This window comes from Anas acuta, chromosome 3 (genome assembly GCF_963932015.1).
Source record: "Anas acuta chromosome 3, bAnaAcu1.1, whole genome shotgun sequence".
NCBI lineage: Eukaryota > Metazoa > Chordata > Aves > Anseriformes > Anatidae > Anas > Anas acuta.
Genome location: NC_088981.1, coordinates 34,331,212 through 34,349,166, shown reverse-complemented (window position 1 = coordinate 34,349,166; position 17,955 = coordinate 34,331,212). Strand labels below are relative to the sequence as shown.

Here is a 17,955-nt window from a genome sequence, read left to right as displayed (position 1 = left end):
TACTGGTCTGTTGTATAAATTCCAAATGCCGATTCTTAAAGCCAAGCACAGAATTTTCTCACTTCCACATGTTCTGCCATCTTCTAGCTGAGATGCAAAAACCCGCAGAGTTCTCACTCTTTCTGATGATGCCTTCTGACTCTGTACAGATAATGTGCTCCATTTTGTTCTTAATTAATACAGCTTTTGCAGGTAAAGAGCAGTTGTACTGGACATGGTGGTACAAATAAAACCTTTGCTTCCATGAAGTGTAAGCCTTTACATTCTTAGAAAATGTTATAGTAATTAAGAAGTAAGAAATAGTCACATGACATAAAAAAAAATAAATACACCAATAAGTGATGGAATTTTGTGAGTTGAATCTTTATTCACAAGGATAAAAATAAACATGTTTATGGGGAGTTGGTACTCTGACATTTCACAGATCCTGTGGGTGTTCTTTTAAACAAGGAAAGACATGCAAATAAATATTAAAAATAAGGTAACATCCATGAAATTATGAAACTTTATAGCAGCAATAATGCAAATAAAGTTTTCATTTGCTATAAACTAATTACATAATGTCCAGGTGAATTTATAGACTGTTCTATTTAATACTTTATGAAACACGTTACCACAGTAAATGAGCATGAAGCTGAAAGGCACAAGAAATAAAAATACACACAATTCATCTGTTCCAGTGCTTTGTGCTGCTTTGCTTATTTCATGCTACTCAAATAAATGCATGTTATAAATTCTGAAATGGAGATGTCATGAATAACAACATAGGCTTGTAAAAGATTTTACTGAAGTAGATAAAGTATGATGTAGAAATCATTGTTTAGGCCTTGCTGAAAGTATTTCTCAAAATATATTACTGTTACTCTGCTTTGGTGGCAATTCCTTTCACTGAGTTGTTTCACTGGTGTGTCAAGGGGATATTAAAGGGCTTGAAAAAACGAGCTTAATTGGAGAGGAAAAAACAAACAAACAACAACAAAAAAAAACAACTAAACAAAAAAAAAAAACAAAACTCTGGTCATCTAACATACCCTTTTTTTTCTTTTTTTTCCTTTCTGGTTTCTAACAAGTCATAATGTAAGAAGGTAAGTTTGACAGCTGGTGCCGGAGTTACTCCAATAGGCCCAAAGCCCTCAGTTTTTAAGTGACACCGGGAGGGGTAAAAGGAGCCTAGTAGCTCAAAAGCACGTCAAATTTTGTGGCAGCAACTAAGTACAGATATATACAGATGCCACACCTGCTGTCTATTCCTATGTCTATTTGCTTTCATTTGGTATGTATACTTTTTTTTTTTTCCCAGCAAAATAGCGTGTTACAACACATCTTTAACTTCCTATTGCTATAGCAAAATTAATTTTGCTAACGGCTGTGCAAGTAGCAGGAACATTTTTTCTGGGTTTGCACACAACCAAGCAGGGCCCTGGAAAACTAGCACCCTATCTTGACTATTCATGGGTGAAATCAGTCCCTTCAGTGTGCATTATCACACGGATATTTATTTAATCTGTTACCACCTTTTCACCTACCAATGACTCTAATTTTACCACTTTTCCTATCCAAAGCACTTAATGGTAGATGTTAAGTAGAAACATCAGGTATGCTCAACATACAAGAAGCTAATTAATTAAATTTCAGGACAGCAATTAGGTTACATATGTAGTAGTCAGGCATTGTATTAATGGTGTCAATGTAGAAACTAGGTATTAAATTTACAGACGAACCTGAGGTGCTTCATTCCAAGGTCAGCTCTGCAGCTGAAGTTATGAAGGGACAGCCTGGGAATGGCCTGCATAGAAGCCAGCATGCTAAGCAGCCAGAAACCAGCCTGAGAACTGTGGTGGATTTCTACAAATGTGTCTGGCTTTTTCCCTGGAGCTCAATTATAAGCATTATAGCAGAAGAAGGTAACCTATCCTCTGTAATTTGATTCTAACCTGCTGATTACAAAACTAATCCACCCTGTTGGCAATTTGAATTCTAATACAATGATTAAATAATTCCATGCAAAGCAATCTAGCTTCAGGCAGGGAAGATGCTGAATTACATCCCAGAATATCCAGTCCATTTTCTTGGCATTGGGGGATGTGAACCCCAGTGCAAAGAGGGACTTGAAAATACGTTCTTTTTCTCTCTGCTGAGCAGTGTAACTGCTAGGCTACAGCAGTTACTCATTACAGTAAGGCTATGGGCAGGGATATTCTCCGACCTCGTATCTCGCACCTTGTCTCTGTTGTAAAGGGAGCCTGAATATCTACGCTGAGTAAAGATACGTAATGTCTGTTATTAAGTGATACAATGGACCAAGGTCTGCTTGTAAAGGTACCTCATTTTTTTCTCCAGCAACTCATGTAAACAGCAGCAAGGGTAACCGCTAATTAGCAGCGTAGATGCATATTCTGAAAGAGCCCTCACAGATTCTAGCAAGCGACACAAGCCCATTGAGCTCGGGGTGCTGTGCCATGGGGGCTTCCCAAACCCCACTGAGGGCAAGCTGGGGAGGCGGTGGGCAGCCAGAGCTGTCCGCCGTGCTGAAAGCACAGCCCTTGCCATGCCCGGTGAAACACACCCACTTGCCTGCCACCCCAGGTAGGGCACCTGGCAGGTAGCTCGTGGGCCTGCAGAAATCAGACAAAGCTAGAGAAGAAAACAGAGAAGAGTGAGCCCATGTGAAGTGCCAAATCTGTCCCAAGCAGGTGATGTCTGGTAAGACCAATTGTGACTGCAGGTTGACTTCTGCACCCAACGGGAGAGGCAGAGTGCCATGTAAAAGCTGAAGGACCGTGCATACAGGGGATGTTTATATCAGTGTCAACAGAGACCTATTAATAAAAAAGAGCCCCCCTACTAGATACTGGTTTTGGTTTTCAAGTGAAGCTTAAAAAGAGCACTCAGGAACGTACACCACACTACCTGCTGCAGTTACAGATCTTCAGGATGCTGTTCTTCACCTACCTAGTAAAACAGGTAAGCATATTTTGAACTTTAGATTTGGAAAGCGTATTACAAAAATGATTCTCCCCTAAAACACATGTTGTGTCCCAATGAGTTCTTTCTAAAACTGGTAATAGCACCTTACCCTATCCCCATAAAAGTCTAAATTTTTTTTTTTTGCCAATAATCATATTCTGTATCCTTGTAATTTAATCAGTTGATCACTCAGCTCACCCACTCAACAGTAATAAGCCATTGACCCCGTGGTTTCAGACTGGATCAATGCTATGCTTAAGTTTTGGACACCTGGAGGCCTTGCGTGCAAATAGGAAGAAACTCTTTTAACTTACTTTAGACATGATCAATTTTTCCTCTGATGTGTTGATTATATTAGCAGATTGCTTTCCCTAGAAACCTTTGTCCAACAGCCTGCAGGCAATGAGCAGCATATACTTAAGTTTCTTGCTGGAGATGACACACTTAAGCCACTTGCTTGGGTATTTAAGGGTTTTCAGGTATATTATACAGTTCATTGTTCTCAGTCTGATTCACCTTCAGAAATCTTAGCTGAATGTGGCCTGGCAAGTGGCAGCATAGACACTGCTGCCTACTGTGCCTCCGCTACTGATGCTGTTGGCCGGACACTTCAGAGGTTTCATACTGCTGTCTCTCTGGACATACAAATGTTCCAATCTCCAGCGCTCCCAGCTTTTCCGAAACTCCATCTGAACCTAATAGGTCCAAAGAAGGAAATAAAAAGAATGAATGTAGAAATCAGACCTTTATATGATTCCATTAGAAAAGGGCAAGTTAAAAATAAGCATACCACACTGTTTGGAAAAGCTGACAATGCTTTAAATCTTCAATATTACTGTTTTAAATTAGCTAATTATCTCATTAGTCTATCATAAGGTATTCCATATTTAAGATAATGATGGTATTCACTTGCATAAAGCTACATTGTCCCAGAAAATGTTATCTTCAGTATTTTATTCTAAATAGTATTCAGCTGCAATAGTGAATGTACTCTATGCCCTACCACTGCTAACAATTAAGTTGATTTTGCATATCAGTCATGAAATGACTGACAAGATCGGCTTCCAGCTTAGTATTGCCACCACAGGTATTCCTAGAGTTCTGCTTTAATTTCTGTTTTCATTTGAACAGTATTGTGTGGGATTATTTTTATTCTTTGAATATTTAGGGGTTTTGTTTGTTTGCTTTACAAAGATTATTCAGAATTGAAACATCAACAAACTAGCTCATTAAAGTCTGTATATTCTTTCCCCTTTAAAATAACAATTAGAGTATTTTTGCAGGTACTGTTTTTTTAAAGTTACATACCTAGCTGGTACAGGTTCTGGGTTAAACTGTGTAACTGCTGTACTCACATGGAAGTTTACCAAGGGTTTTGCAACTGTCATGGTTTCAGCTTTTTGTACTTCACAAACAAGAACAGAATTTAGATCTTCCTGTTCCATGGGCAAAGCTCTTGCCACTTGACTGAAGTAAGAACTTCCATTAGCTTTTAACACAGAAGGCAGAGGACATAAAATTGAACATTTTTTACTCTACTTAGAAAAAGGCAGGAGTGTAACTACAGTAATCGATTCATTAGGGTGTGTACTTCAGCCTGGAAGTAAGTTCAATATGGGCAGGTTACTTAAGTGAGCCTTCTCTGGAGAGTTCCTTTTTGTTATCTTCCTTTTAGGGTCTGGTGCTGACCACTAAGAGACTAAATAAATGATGGCAGTTCCAACACAGGCCTGTCATCCTATGCAGGCTGCTGAAACCTTCATACTCGGAGGGAAACTTCCTAGGGAACCAATTACTGTAAAGCTTTCTTCTCTGCTTATTTTCAAGTACTGAAACTGGGAAGCAGCCCTAGAAAAAGAAGCAAGGTCTTACACAGGCAATTGTCTTCCTTTGATTGTTACCTCCAGCAGTGCTTGTCGATTTTGACCCACAGCCCTTTTAACAAGCACTATCCTGGCACAGGTGTGTGTAAACCAACTGCATTTCTGTGTTACTGAGGGTGGAATCTGTCCCTCTGGTATCACAACCAAATGGGACAGAAGGAAAGGTGCTGAGATAAAAGCTTGTATTGTACCATGATTACTGTGGGTGGTGGTTGTGTCAAAAGCTACACAAAGACACAAGGAAAAATATAGTGTGTGAGAGATACCTTGCCATATAAGAATAAGGAAGAACAGCTTGATAAAGACAGAACAGAAAACAGTGAAATACAAGGACTATATTGTCTGTAGGATAATAATTGATCATACTACCACTGCCGTTGTTGGCATGGAGAACATCTGATTTAATAGGTAGCATTGGGAATAAGCAGTTTTGGACATTGACAGGTAGATCCTGAAAGAGCACATGAATGTACTTACTGACAGATTAAGTCAATGAGCAATACAAGTGGGTATTTAGAGTCAGACAAAGGAAGGAAATCAGTCTTCAGTCCGGCTGGACATGACAGGTTGTATCCTAGAGCTATGATAAAAATAGCCTGCAAGATTGAGATAAAGTGAATGGAAAGACCTGAATAAAAGACCATATCAGAGATGATGTCTTAGGAATGGATGTGGATGACAACATTAATTTTCTCTCCAGAGGTTAGGAAAAGGGTAAAGAGCAGCTCTGGTGTCAGCGTTGAACTGAATTTTTGCCTCGATGGCTGTGAAGATGTGACCAGCAGCATAGGTTAAGATTTATTTTGTAGATCTTAAGCACAGAAGCTGATGTACAAATCTTTCAGCAAAATAATCATAGCCTAGTAGCTTCTGTGCATGGATGAGATTCCCCATAAATTAGCTATATAGGGAAAATGGAACTAAGAGCAAAGTTCCCACAAGAAAGAGGAAGAAGAATTTTTTTAAGAGAAAGGGAAGAGGTATCAGAACCTGGAAAAGGTTAACATGGAGGTTAAAGATGGAAAGGTATCTCACAGAGAGCAGCTGATTGAGACTAATGCAGCTGCTGGGCAAGGATGTTGAGTGTGGCAATGAGCCTGGAGTGTGATTGCAGAGAAGTTAAACTTTGGCAAAAAACATGTCAATAAATCACAGTGAAAGGGAAGTTGATCTGAAATGACAGGGAATGGAGCTGGTGGAGGAGTTCAATAGATAGTCTCTATAGAGAATACTCAATGAAAAGAAAGAGTTGGCAGTAAATAAAAAAAGTCAGGAGTCCTAGAGTTAGGACAGGTTATTTTAATGTGGAAGAGACTCGAGTGTACTTCCACTGCAACAGGAAGGAGGCAAAAAAGAGAAGCAAGACTATAGAGAATGCAACCCGAATCAGCTTAAACTAACTCTGGTGGTAAAACACAGCATCTCTCTGGGTAGAATATTTCTTATAGAAATCAACACTAACTGCAGAAAAACTGATCATATTAAACCCAGCTCATTTTCAAAATAACACTGGTGATAACAGGCAATCTGATGAGATCCTGCAGTTTGTTTCAGAGCAATACTACCATTCTTTCAGCTGAAATGTGACTGAAATATGAACATATTTTAATGTTTTTCTTTAAGTAGATACTATGAAAGGAAACTAATAAAACTTCTAGCTTTATTTCTACCCCTGATCTGGTACCAGCAATTGCAAAAACCTTAGGAAGTATAGTTAAGGAAAAAGCTCTCATTGAGTCACAAACAAAAATAAAAATACAGTCCATACTGCAAATGGGGATTGGCTTCAGGCACAAACAGTCTGTCAGAAGAATAATAGTTTGAAAACCAAGAATTTTGCATATAGTTTAAGAAAGTAATAGAAAAGACTTAACATAATCAAGCTCTTTGCATGGATTTATTTTATGGGGGTTGATGATTGAGCTTGACAAAATTCTTTTCCTTTCTTTTAACAAGAGCTGGAACAAGCAAAAGAATTCAACCTAGACTGTTGTTCAGCTTTCTGTGAAGCTGAACACATTATGATTACCTTTTAGTTACTTTACAAATGCAAGAGAAGTAGAACAACATGAGATTTGGAGGATCCCTTAGAAACATAGGAAGGCTACTTCACAGAAAGGTCCATCAAAAAAAGCAAGCGTACCTGGTATCAGGTAATTTGTTTGTATTCAATTGGGCTATGATGTAACTTTGCCCTTGTAGGAATGAAATTTCATGGAGGAAATTATTCAGTATTACTCACTAGAGACCTGGCTGCAGCTGCACAGGGGATGTATCAGCAAAGGCTAAAGTGAATCAAAATAAATGCATGATGCAGCAACAGACGGTGCTTCATTTCAAGATTTACACCTGTAAAGCTGTGCAAGGAATTTTAAACAAATATTCTCCAACTCATACTTGATCAAATCCTGCTGCTACCCACTTCTGATTTTTGTAAGCGGTACAATTAACACATTGACTTAAACCAAATTAACCCACAGCTACAAAAGTGAGCAGTCTCCTGCAGGCCTTCATTCAAGATGCCTGCTGCTTTTTTGTTGACTCCAGCCAGGCCATGATGACACAATTAGAATATTTTTCTATTGATTCCAGTTTTTTGATGAAGCCTGTCTCCCTATGGATGATCTTAGATTACAGTGTCATATTTAAAAGTAGATTTAGCATGAATGCAAAACACACTGATGTACGTTAGAATTAATAATGCGCTGCCAAATTACTGGTGTTTGCATCCCTTGCAAACCTGGCTGCTGAGTGAATGAATAATAATAATCACTTACAAGGTAACACAAGAGGTTCCTGCAATACAGAAACTGAACAATATTCTACCCTAACAGGGCTGGGATTCAGCAGATGCCCTACAAGACAGTACTCATATTCAAATTAACTGAAAGCCCTGATTTTATTTCTTCTGAGCCTTTGGGAGGGCTCACTACTCCTTGAAGTTCAGTGCTCCATTTCAATGAGGGCTTCATGATATCTTCAGTAGCTGGGCCACACAGAAACCAAACTAAACCAAGCTATACATTCACCATGAGGACTACAACCTAACCAGCTAGATGATGAGTTCTCAAAATAAAAAGGGCTCTACTCCCGCATTCATCAAAACAAGCAAATCAGAAGCACTTTGAGATGGATTAAGGAGAGCAGCTCTAATTCTCAATAAAAGGAAAGTTCTAGCAGTGAAAACTATACAACTGTGAGCAAGAAACTTGCAAGATTTCTTGTCTACAAATAGTGTCCCTAAATTATACTGCCTGAATTCCTTCCAACATTTGTCTGAAGAGTTATTCTGTGTAATTGTACAGAGGAGGATCTGCAGAAAAAGTAAAATAATAATAATAAAAAAAAAGCCCTGAACACAACTTTTAGCAGTTTAAGACCATTTAGCAGTTCAAGACCATTTTCAATTTCCTTTTTCTACAGTGGATGCTGATAAGGCAAATTGGAACAACTCCTAGTGTCTCTCTTACCTCATTATTGATGAAACAGTAAAGAATTGCAACCATCAGCCCCTGAAATCAACAAAAAAACAGAAGAGGAGTGAGTAGAGCAGAGCAGTTGTCCCACTTTGCCAAGCAAGCCTGGAGAGGGGTGAGCTTCATACCAGCATGTTCCATGGTTAGAGAAAAACAAGACAGAAAGTTGGAGACAATCTGTGGTCTCTGTCAGCCCTGATGGCAGAGAAGTTTGACCAGACCAAGTCTTAAAGCACACAGTCTTAGGAAAAGTAAGTTGCTGTTTTCTTCAGGCTCTGTCATTTTTTCCAAACCATTCTTTCTCCTTCTTTTTCCTTACTTGGTTTCTAGCCATATACACTTCATATATGAACAATTCACAGTGAGCTCAAGTACAGCTCCGTGCTTGATAAACAGGGATTGAGTGGGTGAGCAGGGAAACTAGAAGAATAATGATTCCTTTAGACAAGGAGATTCTTTTAAAATGGCTTTACCTAAGGCAACAGCTAAATAAAAATCACTGTAAATCTACATTCACCTCGCATGCAGTTGCAGCTGTAGACAACTACCTCTTCACAGCACAGATTTTCAAAGGAGTATCAAAAACAGGAGAGGAGGCACAAAATTTGCTTTCAGCAATGCCATTATACAATTACAGGAAATCACAGATAATTTTGTTATTGCCTTGAGGTGTCCCATAGGAAGCAGAGATTAATACAAGGATAGCAATACCAGTTTATTGTGAGAAATGTAAGACTTATTGAAAATAAGTGACACTAACATCTAAACTAGCTATTAAAAATTACTTCTCATGCTTTCACTTCCACTGTCATAAACCTGTAATATCCAGTGCTAAATTGAGAAATACGAAGAACAGGGAGCGTGCAATGAATGAGAGAGCAAGCAGCTCCCCAAACAGCAGTTACAAAATATCTTATCCACAGGTGCAGAGTGTGAGTGCTACCTGGAAAGAAGCAAAGGAGAGTTCAGTGAAAAGCTTCACGAAGCGCAGCATCCCTCTGGCATGCTCATCAGTAATAAAGGCAAAGATGACCTCGTGGGTCCCCAGAAGTGGGATCAGCGTCAGCGTAGACTTGGCCAGCCTAAGATCACAAAGAAAGAAAAAAACAATGCCACTGAATAGATCATTGTTGATCCCAGTGATCACCACTGTTTCTGACACACTGTGAACTTTGGTCACTGCACCACTTTATGTTGCAGTGTCTTCTTCCAGAAGCTGCAGAAAAATAATAATAAAAAAAATCCTCAAAACAGAACCATAGTAGGTTTCAGTATGTTTTAATTGCTATTCCACTGCAGACCACTCTCTGCTCTCAGCAATGCTATCTGTTCAGCTCCTGGCTGTATTTCACCTAGAAAGCCTGCCAAACTCAAGAGCAGGTCGCATGCTTCCTTGTACCCCAAGATGCCTTCCCATGTACCCTCTTCCCCATCTATAAGTGGGAAATATGATCAAAACCTACTTTGTTGATAGAAACAGTGAAAGAAACAGTCTATCAATGTCTGGAATCTTTTAAAAATACCTTGGCAAAGGGAGGAGTATTCCTTCCCACCTCCGTGGTGTGTTAAATCTTCAAAACACTGTAACTAACTGTCACTGCACAACGCTTCGTAAAAGCAGTTAGACTGTCTTAGAGTGACTGATGACTCCCTGATTTAAATGGCAAGTTCAAAGACACAGCTAGCAAACGAAAAAAGACACTAATCCGAAGTAAAATATTTTTCATCAGTGGGAGAGCAATGCTCAGGGTTACAACTACAGAAAAAATATTGACAAGAATGGTCCTTAACTCTCTTTTGATAGGTATACACGCTAAATCACCCAACAGGATAATGAAAAGGGCCTGAACCCCACGTGGGAGGTTATAGGACTATCATGGGCCACAGAACCAGACGACACCGCCAGTGTCTCCTGACAACCTCCCATGAGACACTTTGGTAGATGCAGAATCACTTGACCAGCAGGGTTGTCAGCAAATCTTGTGTGCCCTAGATTGTTTACCTTGAATCACATAAACGTTCAGGTTGGAAAAGATCTCTGGAAGCCCCTAGACCAGTTCTAGTTCACAGCAGGTTACTCAAGGCTGTGTCCAGCCAAGCTTTCTTGCTAAATTCTCTCTGCTTTATTAGCACATTCTTGAACATGTAATATGAATAACAGAATTAACATGCACCTCTAAGAAATGGTTCAAGTGTATCAAACCTACCTGCTGCTTACAGAAGTCCTGAGGGCAAGGGCAAGATAATTTTACAGTCACTTTACATTCATTTTACTTTTAAATGGCTCCATGCCAACAGAACTGCTTCTCCCCCACACATACGCTCTACCCTGCAAATTTTACTCTGTCAAATGAAAGTCATATATATTCAGTATGAACAAAAGCAAACCACGCAGCACATTAGAAGGAGTACTTTTCTCTGCTTTTAGCTCCAAACACACAAAAGGACTTCCAAAATTTCACATGAGGTAATGAAGGCAGGTAACATACAAGTCAACTCTACAGTCAGATGAGAAGACACAAAAATACATGGTGTGTCTAGCTTAGCAGGCTGTAACATAGAAATATCCAACTTCAAACTAGCAAAGTCAGCTAACTGTAGTAGAACTGTAGTAGAACAGCTACCACAGCTTGTAGCTCCACATTCGTTAATTCACCCTGCTGCAGACTTGTTCTTTCTAATGTATTTTTCAGACTGCAATACAGAAATATTCTCCAAGATGTAGACATGAAGGATGCGACTAAGAATCTTATCAAGATAATAAAATAACAGGAGTAACACAGACACAGACAGGGCAAAGCCTGCAAAATAAGAAGCAAACGCTTCAGTGATAACTTTTGACATCTCTTGAAACATCATGTACATTCTTAGTAAATCCAAGATCAAAAGTTTGTCCTAGTAACAACTGTTATCAACTGAGAAAAAGGAGCAGTACTCAAAATGACCCACACCTTGATATTCATTGAAGTTAAAGATTTTATTTCTTTCATTCATATATATATTTTTTTCAAATTATGTGAGTATCTGCATATGCTTAAAGTATTTAGAAAATAGCTGCTTACTTAATATTCTTTCAGTTTTATGGAAGAATGTAATGTTATGAGGAAAGAGATCAAGCCTTCTGTTTCTCTATAATGAGGGTACAACACCTGCCCTGGCTTCACCAGGAGGCTTCTCTGGAGACTGACTGTCCAGGAGTCATACCAATCTATGCATCTACCCAGGGTCTGTGATCTTTAACTGCTACTGTCAGTCCACTCCTTTTCATACACCTCTTTGTCTACTTCCATTCTGAGAGGTAAAAAAAAGTGTCAGACCAACAAATGACATACCTGCATTTTATGTCAGTTTTGCACATCAGATTAGCCTGTAGTTTGGAGATGATGATGCATATAACTCTGATAAAGATCAGGAAATTTACCTGGAGAGATGAAAGAAGGATTTATGTCATCATCAAAAAATACATATGCATAAGCATTCAAAAAGTTGGTTTGTGTATACATTTGTAGATCCCTGTGCATCCTGCTATTCTGCAGCTGCAGCATTTGCCAATGTTTTCAGTTCTTTGCTAAGCTATCATGCTTTAAAATATACCTCAGTGAATGCACAAGTCACCTTTGAAAATGCAGCATACCTACATCTCTGTGGAGTGAGGCACAGTCAAGGTGTGGGGGCTGACCTGTCTGCCTTAGCTGGAGGTCTGACATCGCCACAGTATTGCAGCTGCAGAACACAGCATTTCTCCGCAATGCCACAAAATTTGCTTCTTTTCTGGAGACCAGTATTTGGAATATTACCATCTGGCTCTCTATGCTACCTGCTGCAGGTTTTCCCATGCAGCACCTAACCGGATTACTGCGGCATGCTGCTTTGTTATCACGCACTGCCACTACAACATGACAGCATGGCCAAAACAAGCGTTATGCCAGTCAGGAATTCCAGTGACAGAAAACAATTCAGTTTCATAAAATTCCATTTCTGAATCAAAATGTCAGTACCCCCAAAGGTTATTAGCCCTTGGACGTGCACAATAGCCGTGTGCACTTCCACTCTTTCTACTACATCATGCAGTACTGCATATACTCCATACTCACCCCGATGGCGATTAGAATGGGCAGTCTGATGATCAACCAGTAATTCATGTTATAGTTTCTGCTCCAGCAGCTAGGCAGATGGCAAAAAGAGGAAGACAAGAAAAAAAGTTTCAGTAAATTACTAAATTCTCCCATTTCTCATTCTGTCACAGCAATACAGATGGAAAACAATGCTGATGACTAGATACCAGGAAAACACATCATGCTGACATAGAAACAGATGCAGTGGCTTGATTCTTAGAAATGCTGAATGCTTTGTACAATTGCAGCTATCATAATACAACTGGATACTACTTGTCCGCCTTTCTTGCCCACTAATGGCTAGCTCTCCTCCACAGTTTGCTATGAATTATCATTGGTTAATTGTAAAGACTTATTCCATTAAAACCAAGGTCCAAATATGTCACTTTGCTGGAGGGTTAGGATGAACCTATTTGAGCTGGATCTTTCCTGAGTAGTTCCTATCTTACTCTTTTTGTACTATTTTTTATTACTCTGCAGTCTCCAATGTTAGGTCATATTACTTAGCTGCTCATTAGTTCTTTTTCACATTACCTACCATCACTTTTTTCCTATCAATATTTAGATCAATCATCTATTTTATTTGCTATTATTTTCAAAAATGACCTACTAATTTCAACCAGGAGAAAGCAATTAAGGCAATTAAGCTATTAAGGTTCCACCACTGTATACGTACAGGTTTCAGGTTCAAAGGAAGTGTTAAGTTGTAAGAAAGCAAAATCATAGACTGGACCAATAGTTCCTAACTTTTGTTGGCCGACTGAGCCCTCTGCCAAGAAGGTAACATGCTGCAGGCAATATAATACTTTATTCTCCCCATAAGCCTCATTTTAGCTTTTTAAATTCTTGTGTCCTTGAGCTATACTGGAGAGCAATCACAAGGAACGTGAAGTTTGAAAGCCACAGATTGAGATCACTGGTTTGAAGTGAACTTGACAACAGGGTTTCATACATCTAGTTCTTTTGGGTCCCCCAACACAGCAGCTGTGTACACAACAGCTCTGGTGTTTGGGCAGTCTTCACATACCACTTCACTTGCTGCCAGAACACATGTATACTCAATTTTCCTTAAGTTTTCTTAACAGCCCTGTGAAACTTCAGCATGGGTGATGTTGGTGGAGAGTAAACCCACCCAACCTTGTCGTGGAATAGTCAACTTGAGAGAAACTAGCAAACTGTAGAAAACATATTGGGGGTCCATGCTACAATAACACACACACACTCTATGAATACTGCAGAGGAGAGTGAAGCAGCTTGGCTGCAGCAATTCCATATTCCCTTGGTTGTACTGGAAGCCCAAGAAGGGCTTTTTGTTTTCAATTTCATTTTGATGCATACAACCAGCTCCACTCCCTGACTGCATTCAACTGTATTTTAGGTACTGCAGAAAAAAGGTGTATGTACCGTGTGCAGCCAGTATACCTGAGCTGGAATCTGAATAAGAGAAGAACTTCTTAATTGCTATGTGTGACTAGAAACTGGCTTTATGTTGCCTTTAAAAATAATTTTACTTGAAACCCTCAAGACAGGCAGGGTAATAGACATGGCTGGGAGTGGAGTTCTAATTTTCTGACTAGCTGCAGTGAAAGCAATTTTAAAACTTCCTGATAATGACAGAGGTTGAGAAATGGTTCTTTACATTAACCCTGCTACATTTCTGTGTGTATTAATTTGCTTCCTGTGGCACAGAGGAGATTTAGCTACTTTTAAATTTATACAAATATGTGCAATAAAAAGACCACTAGAGTCCAATTAAAGTGTCACAGCTATTAAAGAGTACAGAAAATGAAACTGATAGATATGTACATGATTTCTTGTAAATTTGTGCTTTCTGGGATTGTCACACTGGTAAGTACACCAACAGCTGTTGTGTTTGAAATCTATCCTTGCAGTTTGTTCAGCACAGCTTAGAAGATGCTCGACAATTAAATAGCATCAGAACTGTGAATGGGGAATTGGTCCAGTGAAACAGATGCTACTGGGAAGTTTCTGCCTTTGTTTACCAACCTGGTAGTCTTTTTCTAAAAATGAAAACACTGATTTTTTTCCTTAAAGAAGCGTAGCTGAATAGCTCTATTAAAATACATAAATAAATAAATAAATCTGTAGGCTGGCTGTCTTCCTCCCATAATTAATTGCAGGCAGAAATAAAGATGTGTAAGTATCAGCTCTTTAGGCACAGTCTAATGATTAAGCAAGCACAGCTTGCTTTTAATTTGATTTGTAATCTAGACAAAGTGTTTTTCAATAGCACACTTTTTATAACAGCAACTGATTTATAAAGGAGTTCACACAAGCACATTTAAAGAAAGAAGGAGCCAGTCTGCAAATAGGTCTTGCAGGATTCAGTCCATCCAAATGGCTACATCTGCAGGACTGCCTCTAACTCCCAGCCCTGACCACATCTGCTTTCAGTTATTCCTCATAACCAGGGAAGTAGTTGAGTCACAAATGAAATTTACAGCCTGCTGCACATCCGTGGTGACAGTGCTGTGGCAAACAGCATGAAAGATATCCCTAGCTGCTCCAACAAATGTCTGCCCAAGGCGCAGAAATCTTGCCTTTCAGAGAGGCTACTGCATGTGTTTATTTATTGTCGTATTTTACAAATATTTATACAAGATTTAGAAAATTCAATAAGGTGCGAAATTGTCCCTTTTAAGGTCCGCTAAAGGCAGTGAATGACAGTTTTCTATAATAGAAAACATAAATCAGTTTTGAGCATCGCATAATGTAGGAGGCTCAGCATGAGTACTTTGAATACATTTTCTACATCAATGGCAAGATATGTCCATGGACTACTGCCTGTTCAGATGCTACATGCTCTCTACACCTATTTTGATAATTTCAACAAAACTAGCAATACATCACTGTGACTACGATCTTCTTACAGAATAATACCAAGTCAACCTTGAAAACGAAAGTCAGAAAATCCCAGCATTACTTCAGCCAGAAGAGGCAACTTGACTGAATTATTTCAGTATTACAAAAGACACTGAAAAAAAGACGGTTCTTAATACTCATGAGCACCAGAAAGCACTCCGAGGATGACTGACTACACTGAATTTTCACACTGCAGCATCTCTCCAGCAAGGATTGTGTTTGAAGAAAGAAAAAACCCACAATCTCTACAAAAATGCTGGCTGGGCTGTTTGGAAATTAAGTAAGAGGAAGACCTGATAAATAGTTCATTTAGAATAAAAAGAAAATGGCATAAAGTTTAAAAAGGAAGTCATTTTCCTCAGTCTAGTTTTTTTATTTTTTTTATTTTTTTAAACAAAAACAAATACTAAACTACAATGCTATTTGGTACATGAAGTGTATCAAAGGCAATTTTTTTCAGAACAGGCACAATAGTAAAAGTGGACAAAATGTATTTTGTGTTTTGCAGCAATTTTGTTTGTGCTATACTTGACTTCAGAAAGACTGTGTTTTTATTTTATGAAGACCTAAATAATGGAAGCTTAAACAAGAACAGGCAATCACATCTCTGCTGCAAGGCATAAGCTAACCACTACAAATCACAGGCAGAATCCTGTGGGAAGTTTTTGCCTTCCTCTGAAGCATAACTGTAAAGGCTACTGCCAAAGGCACAATGTCAGGCAAGGTCTTGGTTGGGTATGATGACTTCTACTGCTGATACTGTAACTACAGAAAAACAAAACGTACCTTTCCTTGACCTGCAAAAGAATAGATTCATTCAGACATGCAGAAAATTTTGATCAGAAAGAAACATAAGCTCTTTCTTCAAATGTCATGCAAGACCTTCAGACAAAACAGAAGCAATTTTATGAGGTTTCAGCACATTGCCAAAGCAAACCACACTGAACAGAAAGCAAACGATGACCCGCCAGTGCGCACACGCAGCACAAATGAGAGAGCTAGAAAATCAGAACTAAACCAACCCCTCATCTTCATAAAGGTACTTGACAGTTCCCCAGAGGATAACAAACAGCATTGGCACACCTGGGAAGAGAGGAGACAAGGTTGGCACTGAAATTAGTGGACAGGGGAAAATAGAAAAGGACAAAAACCCCCACATAATGATGAGCAACATAATTCTCCGGTAGCAAGGTTTCAGCTCCTGTCCAGTGTAGGTGGCTTTGAATGGTGGGAGGAGGAATCTAACCTGCAAGTAATTAATACACGTAGCGTGTTTTGCCTGGGCCTCCACTTGGTGAGCACAAGCAATAAACAACAGACCATCGGCCTTATACTTGGAATATAACAGCTTTTCTGTAGAGATTTTCATGGAGGAACCAAGAGAACTAAATTTCTGGAGTCTCCATCAGCCTCTGTATTCAAGCTAGAGAGGAGGAATGCAGAGCTCTTGGAACCAAACCTTTTGCATCCATATTTCTCTTTGCAGGTCTGCTATGTGTTGCAATAAGGCAGCACCAAGCACAGGCTGTCTATTGGGATCAGGGTTGGAGTACACTCAATTCCACATACCCTAATGATAAATGAAAGAATGGGCATACCACACATAGCAAGTGTGCTCAGGCCTCCTTCAGAGAGAAGTCCCAAGTTTAGGCTGTAGTGCTGGCAAGGATTTGAGGGGTTGCCACAAAGCAAATGCATCTGGTCTTGAGAAGGGGCTTGATCCTATGCTTACCTGACAGAGTATGTGTTACAGATGCTCACGGTTTATCTGGGGTGTAAGGGGAAGAGAGAAAAGCCAAATAAGCTGGCAGTGATTATTTGCTTTATTTCAAAGGCTCTCAAATTTATTCCACGTATTAAATTCCTAGGTCCTGAAAAGTAATTTTAAGGTGCATCTACCAACCAATACTCAGTACAGGGAAAGCCAAAAAAATAATGCAAGGAATGAGAGCAGGTTGAGACTCATGAAGAAGGATGAAGACTTTCTGCCTAAGGACAGGCTGACATGGTCTACAATTCTTCTGTGTACCTCATTGGACTCTATCAGATGCTGTACATATATTATATGGGAAGAGCAATATTTAATATACTTATTACATTCTTTAGAGCCAATTGGTAACAGATCATAAGAATATCAGTGTGCAACACTGAGCATTGCACAGAGCAGATACACAGTTCCTGACAAAAATAGTTACAGGGAAATCAGTGATCTCTTGCAAACTGAAAATCTTCAAGCAGTATCTGTAGTGGGCATACGTTATCAGTAAAAACCTACTCTTTTGTTGTACTGTATTACTTCTCCACTATTAGAACAGCTAAATACTATAGCTGTAAAAGACCTGCTATTCTACTCAATCCATTAAAAAAAAAAAAAGGAAAAAAAAAAGAATAAAGAACAGCAATATAAAATCACAGAACAATACCAAAAATTAGAACAATAGCAAAGATAATAAATTGAGTAGAGATTATTGGGCAGGCAGTTGAATCACATTCCACAGACATACCTGATACTGAGCACGCACAATATTTTAGGAGCAAAATTACTGAGAACTCAGTGCTGCTTTGATACTGGTATAAGAGATTAAGAACAGACCCATTGCAAATCATTTCCAAACACAAATGAGCCTTTGA

General features: G+C 39.1%; 1 protein-coding gene across 3 annotated transcripts in view; it reads right to left on the bottom strand.

Moving 5' to 3' along the window:
• Positions 1-344: 344 nt before the first annotated feature.
• GLP1R (glucagon like peptide 1 receptor) overlaps positions 345-17,955 on the bottom strand; it is an 89,617-nt gene continuing 72,006 nt past the window's right edge. For all 3 annotated transcript variants that reach the window (XM_068676578.1, XM_068676577.1, XM_068676579.1), the window contains exons 8-13: positions 16,347-16,407; positions 12,421-12,490; positions 11,659-11,747; positions 9,270-9,408; positions 8,321-8,362; positions 345-3,662 (exon numbers count right to left, since the gene is read on the bottom strand). In XM_068676578.1, coding sequence (XP_068532679.1) covers positions 3,495-3,662; positions 8,321-8,362; positions 9,270-9,408; positions 11,659-11,747; positions 12,421-12,490; positions 16,347-16,407 — 569 coding nt within the window. In that variant the 3' untranslated portion in view covers positions 345-3,494. The remainder of the gene's footprint in view (positions 3,663-8,320; positions 8,363-9,269; positions 9,409-11,658; positions 11,748-12,420; positions 12,491-16,346; positions 16,408-17,955) is intronic.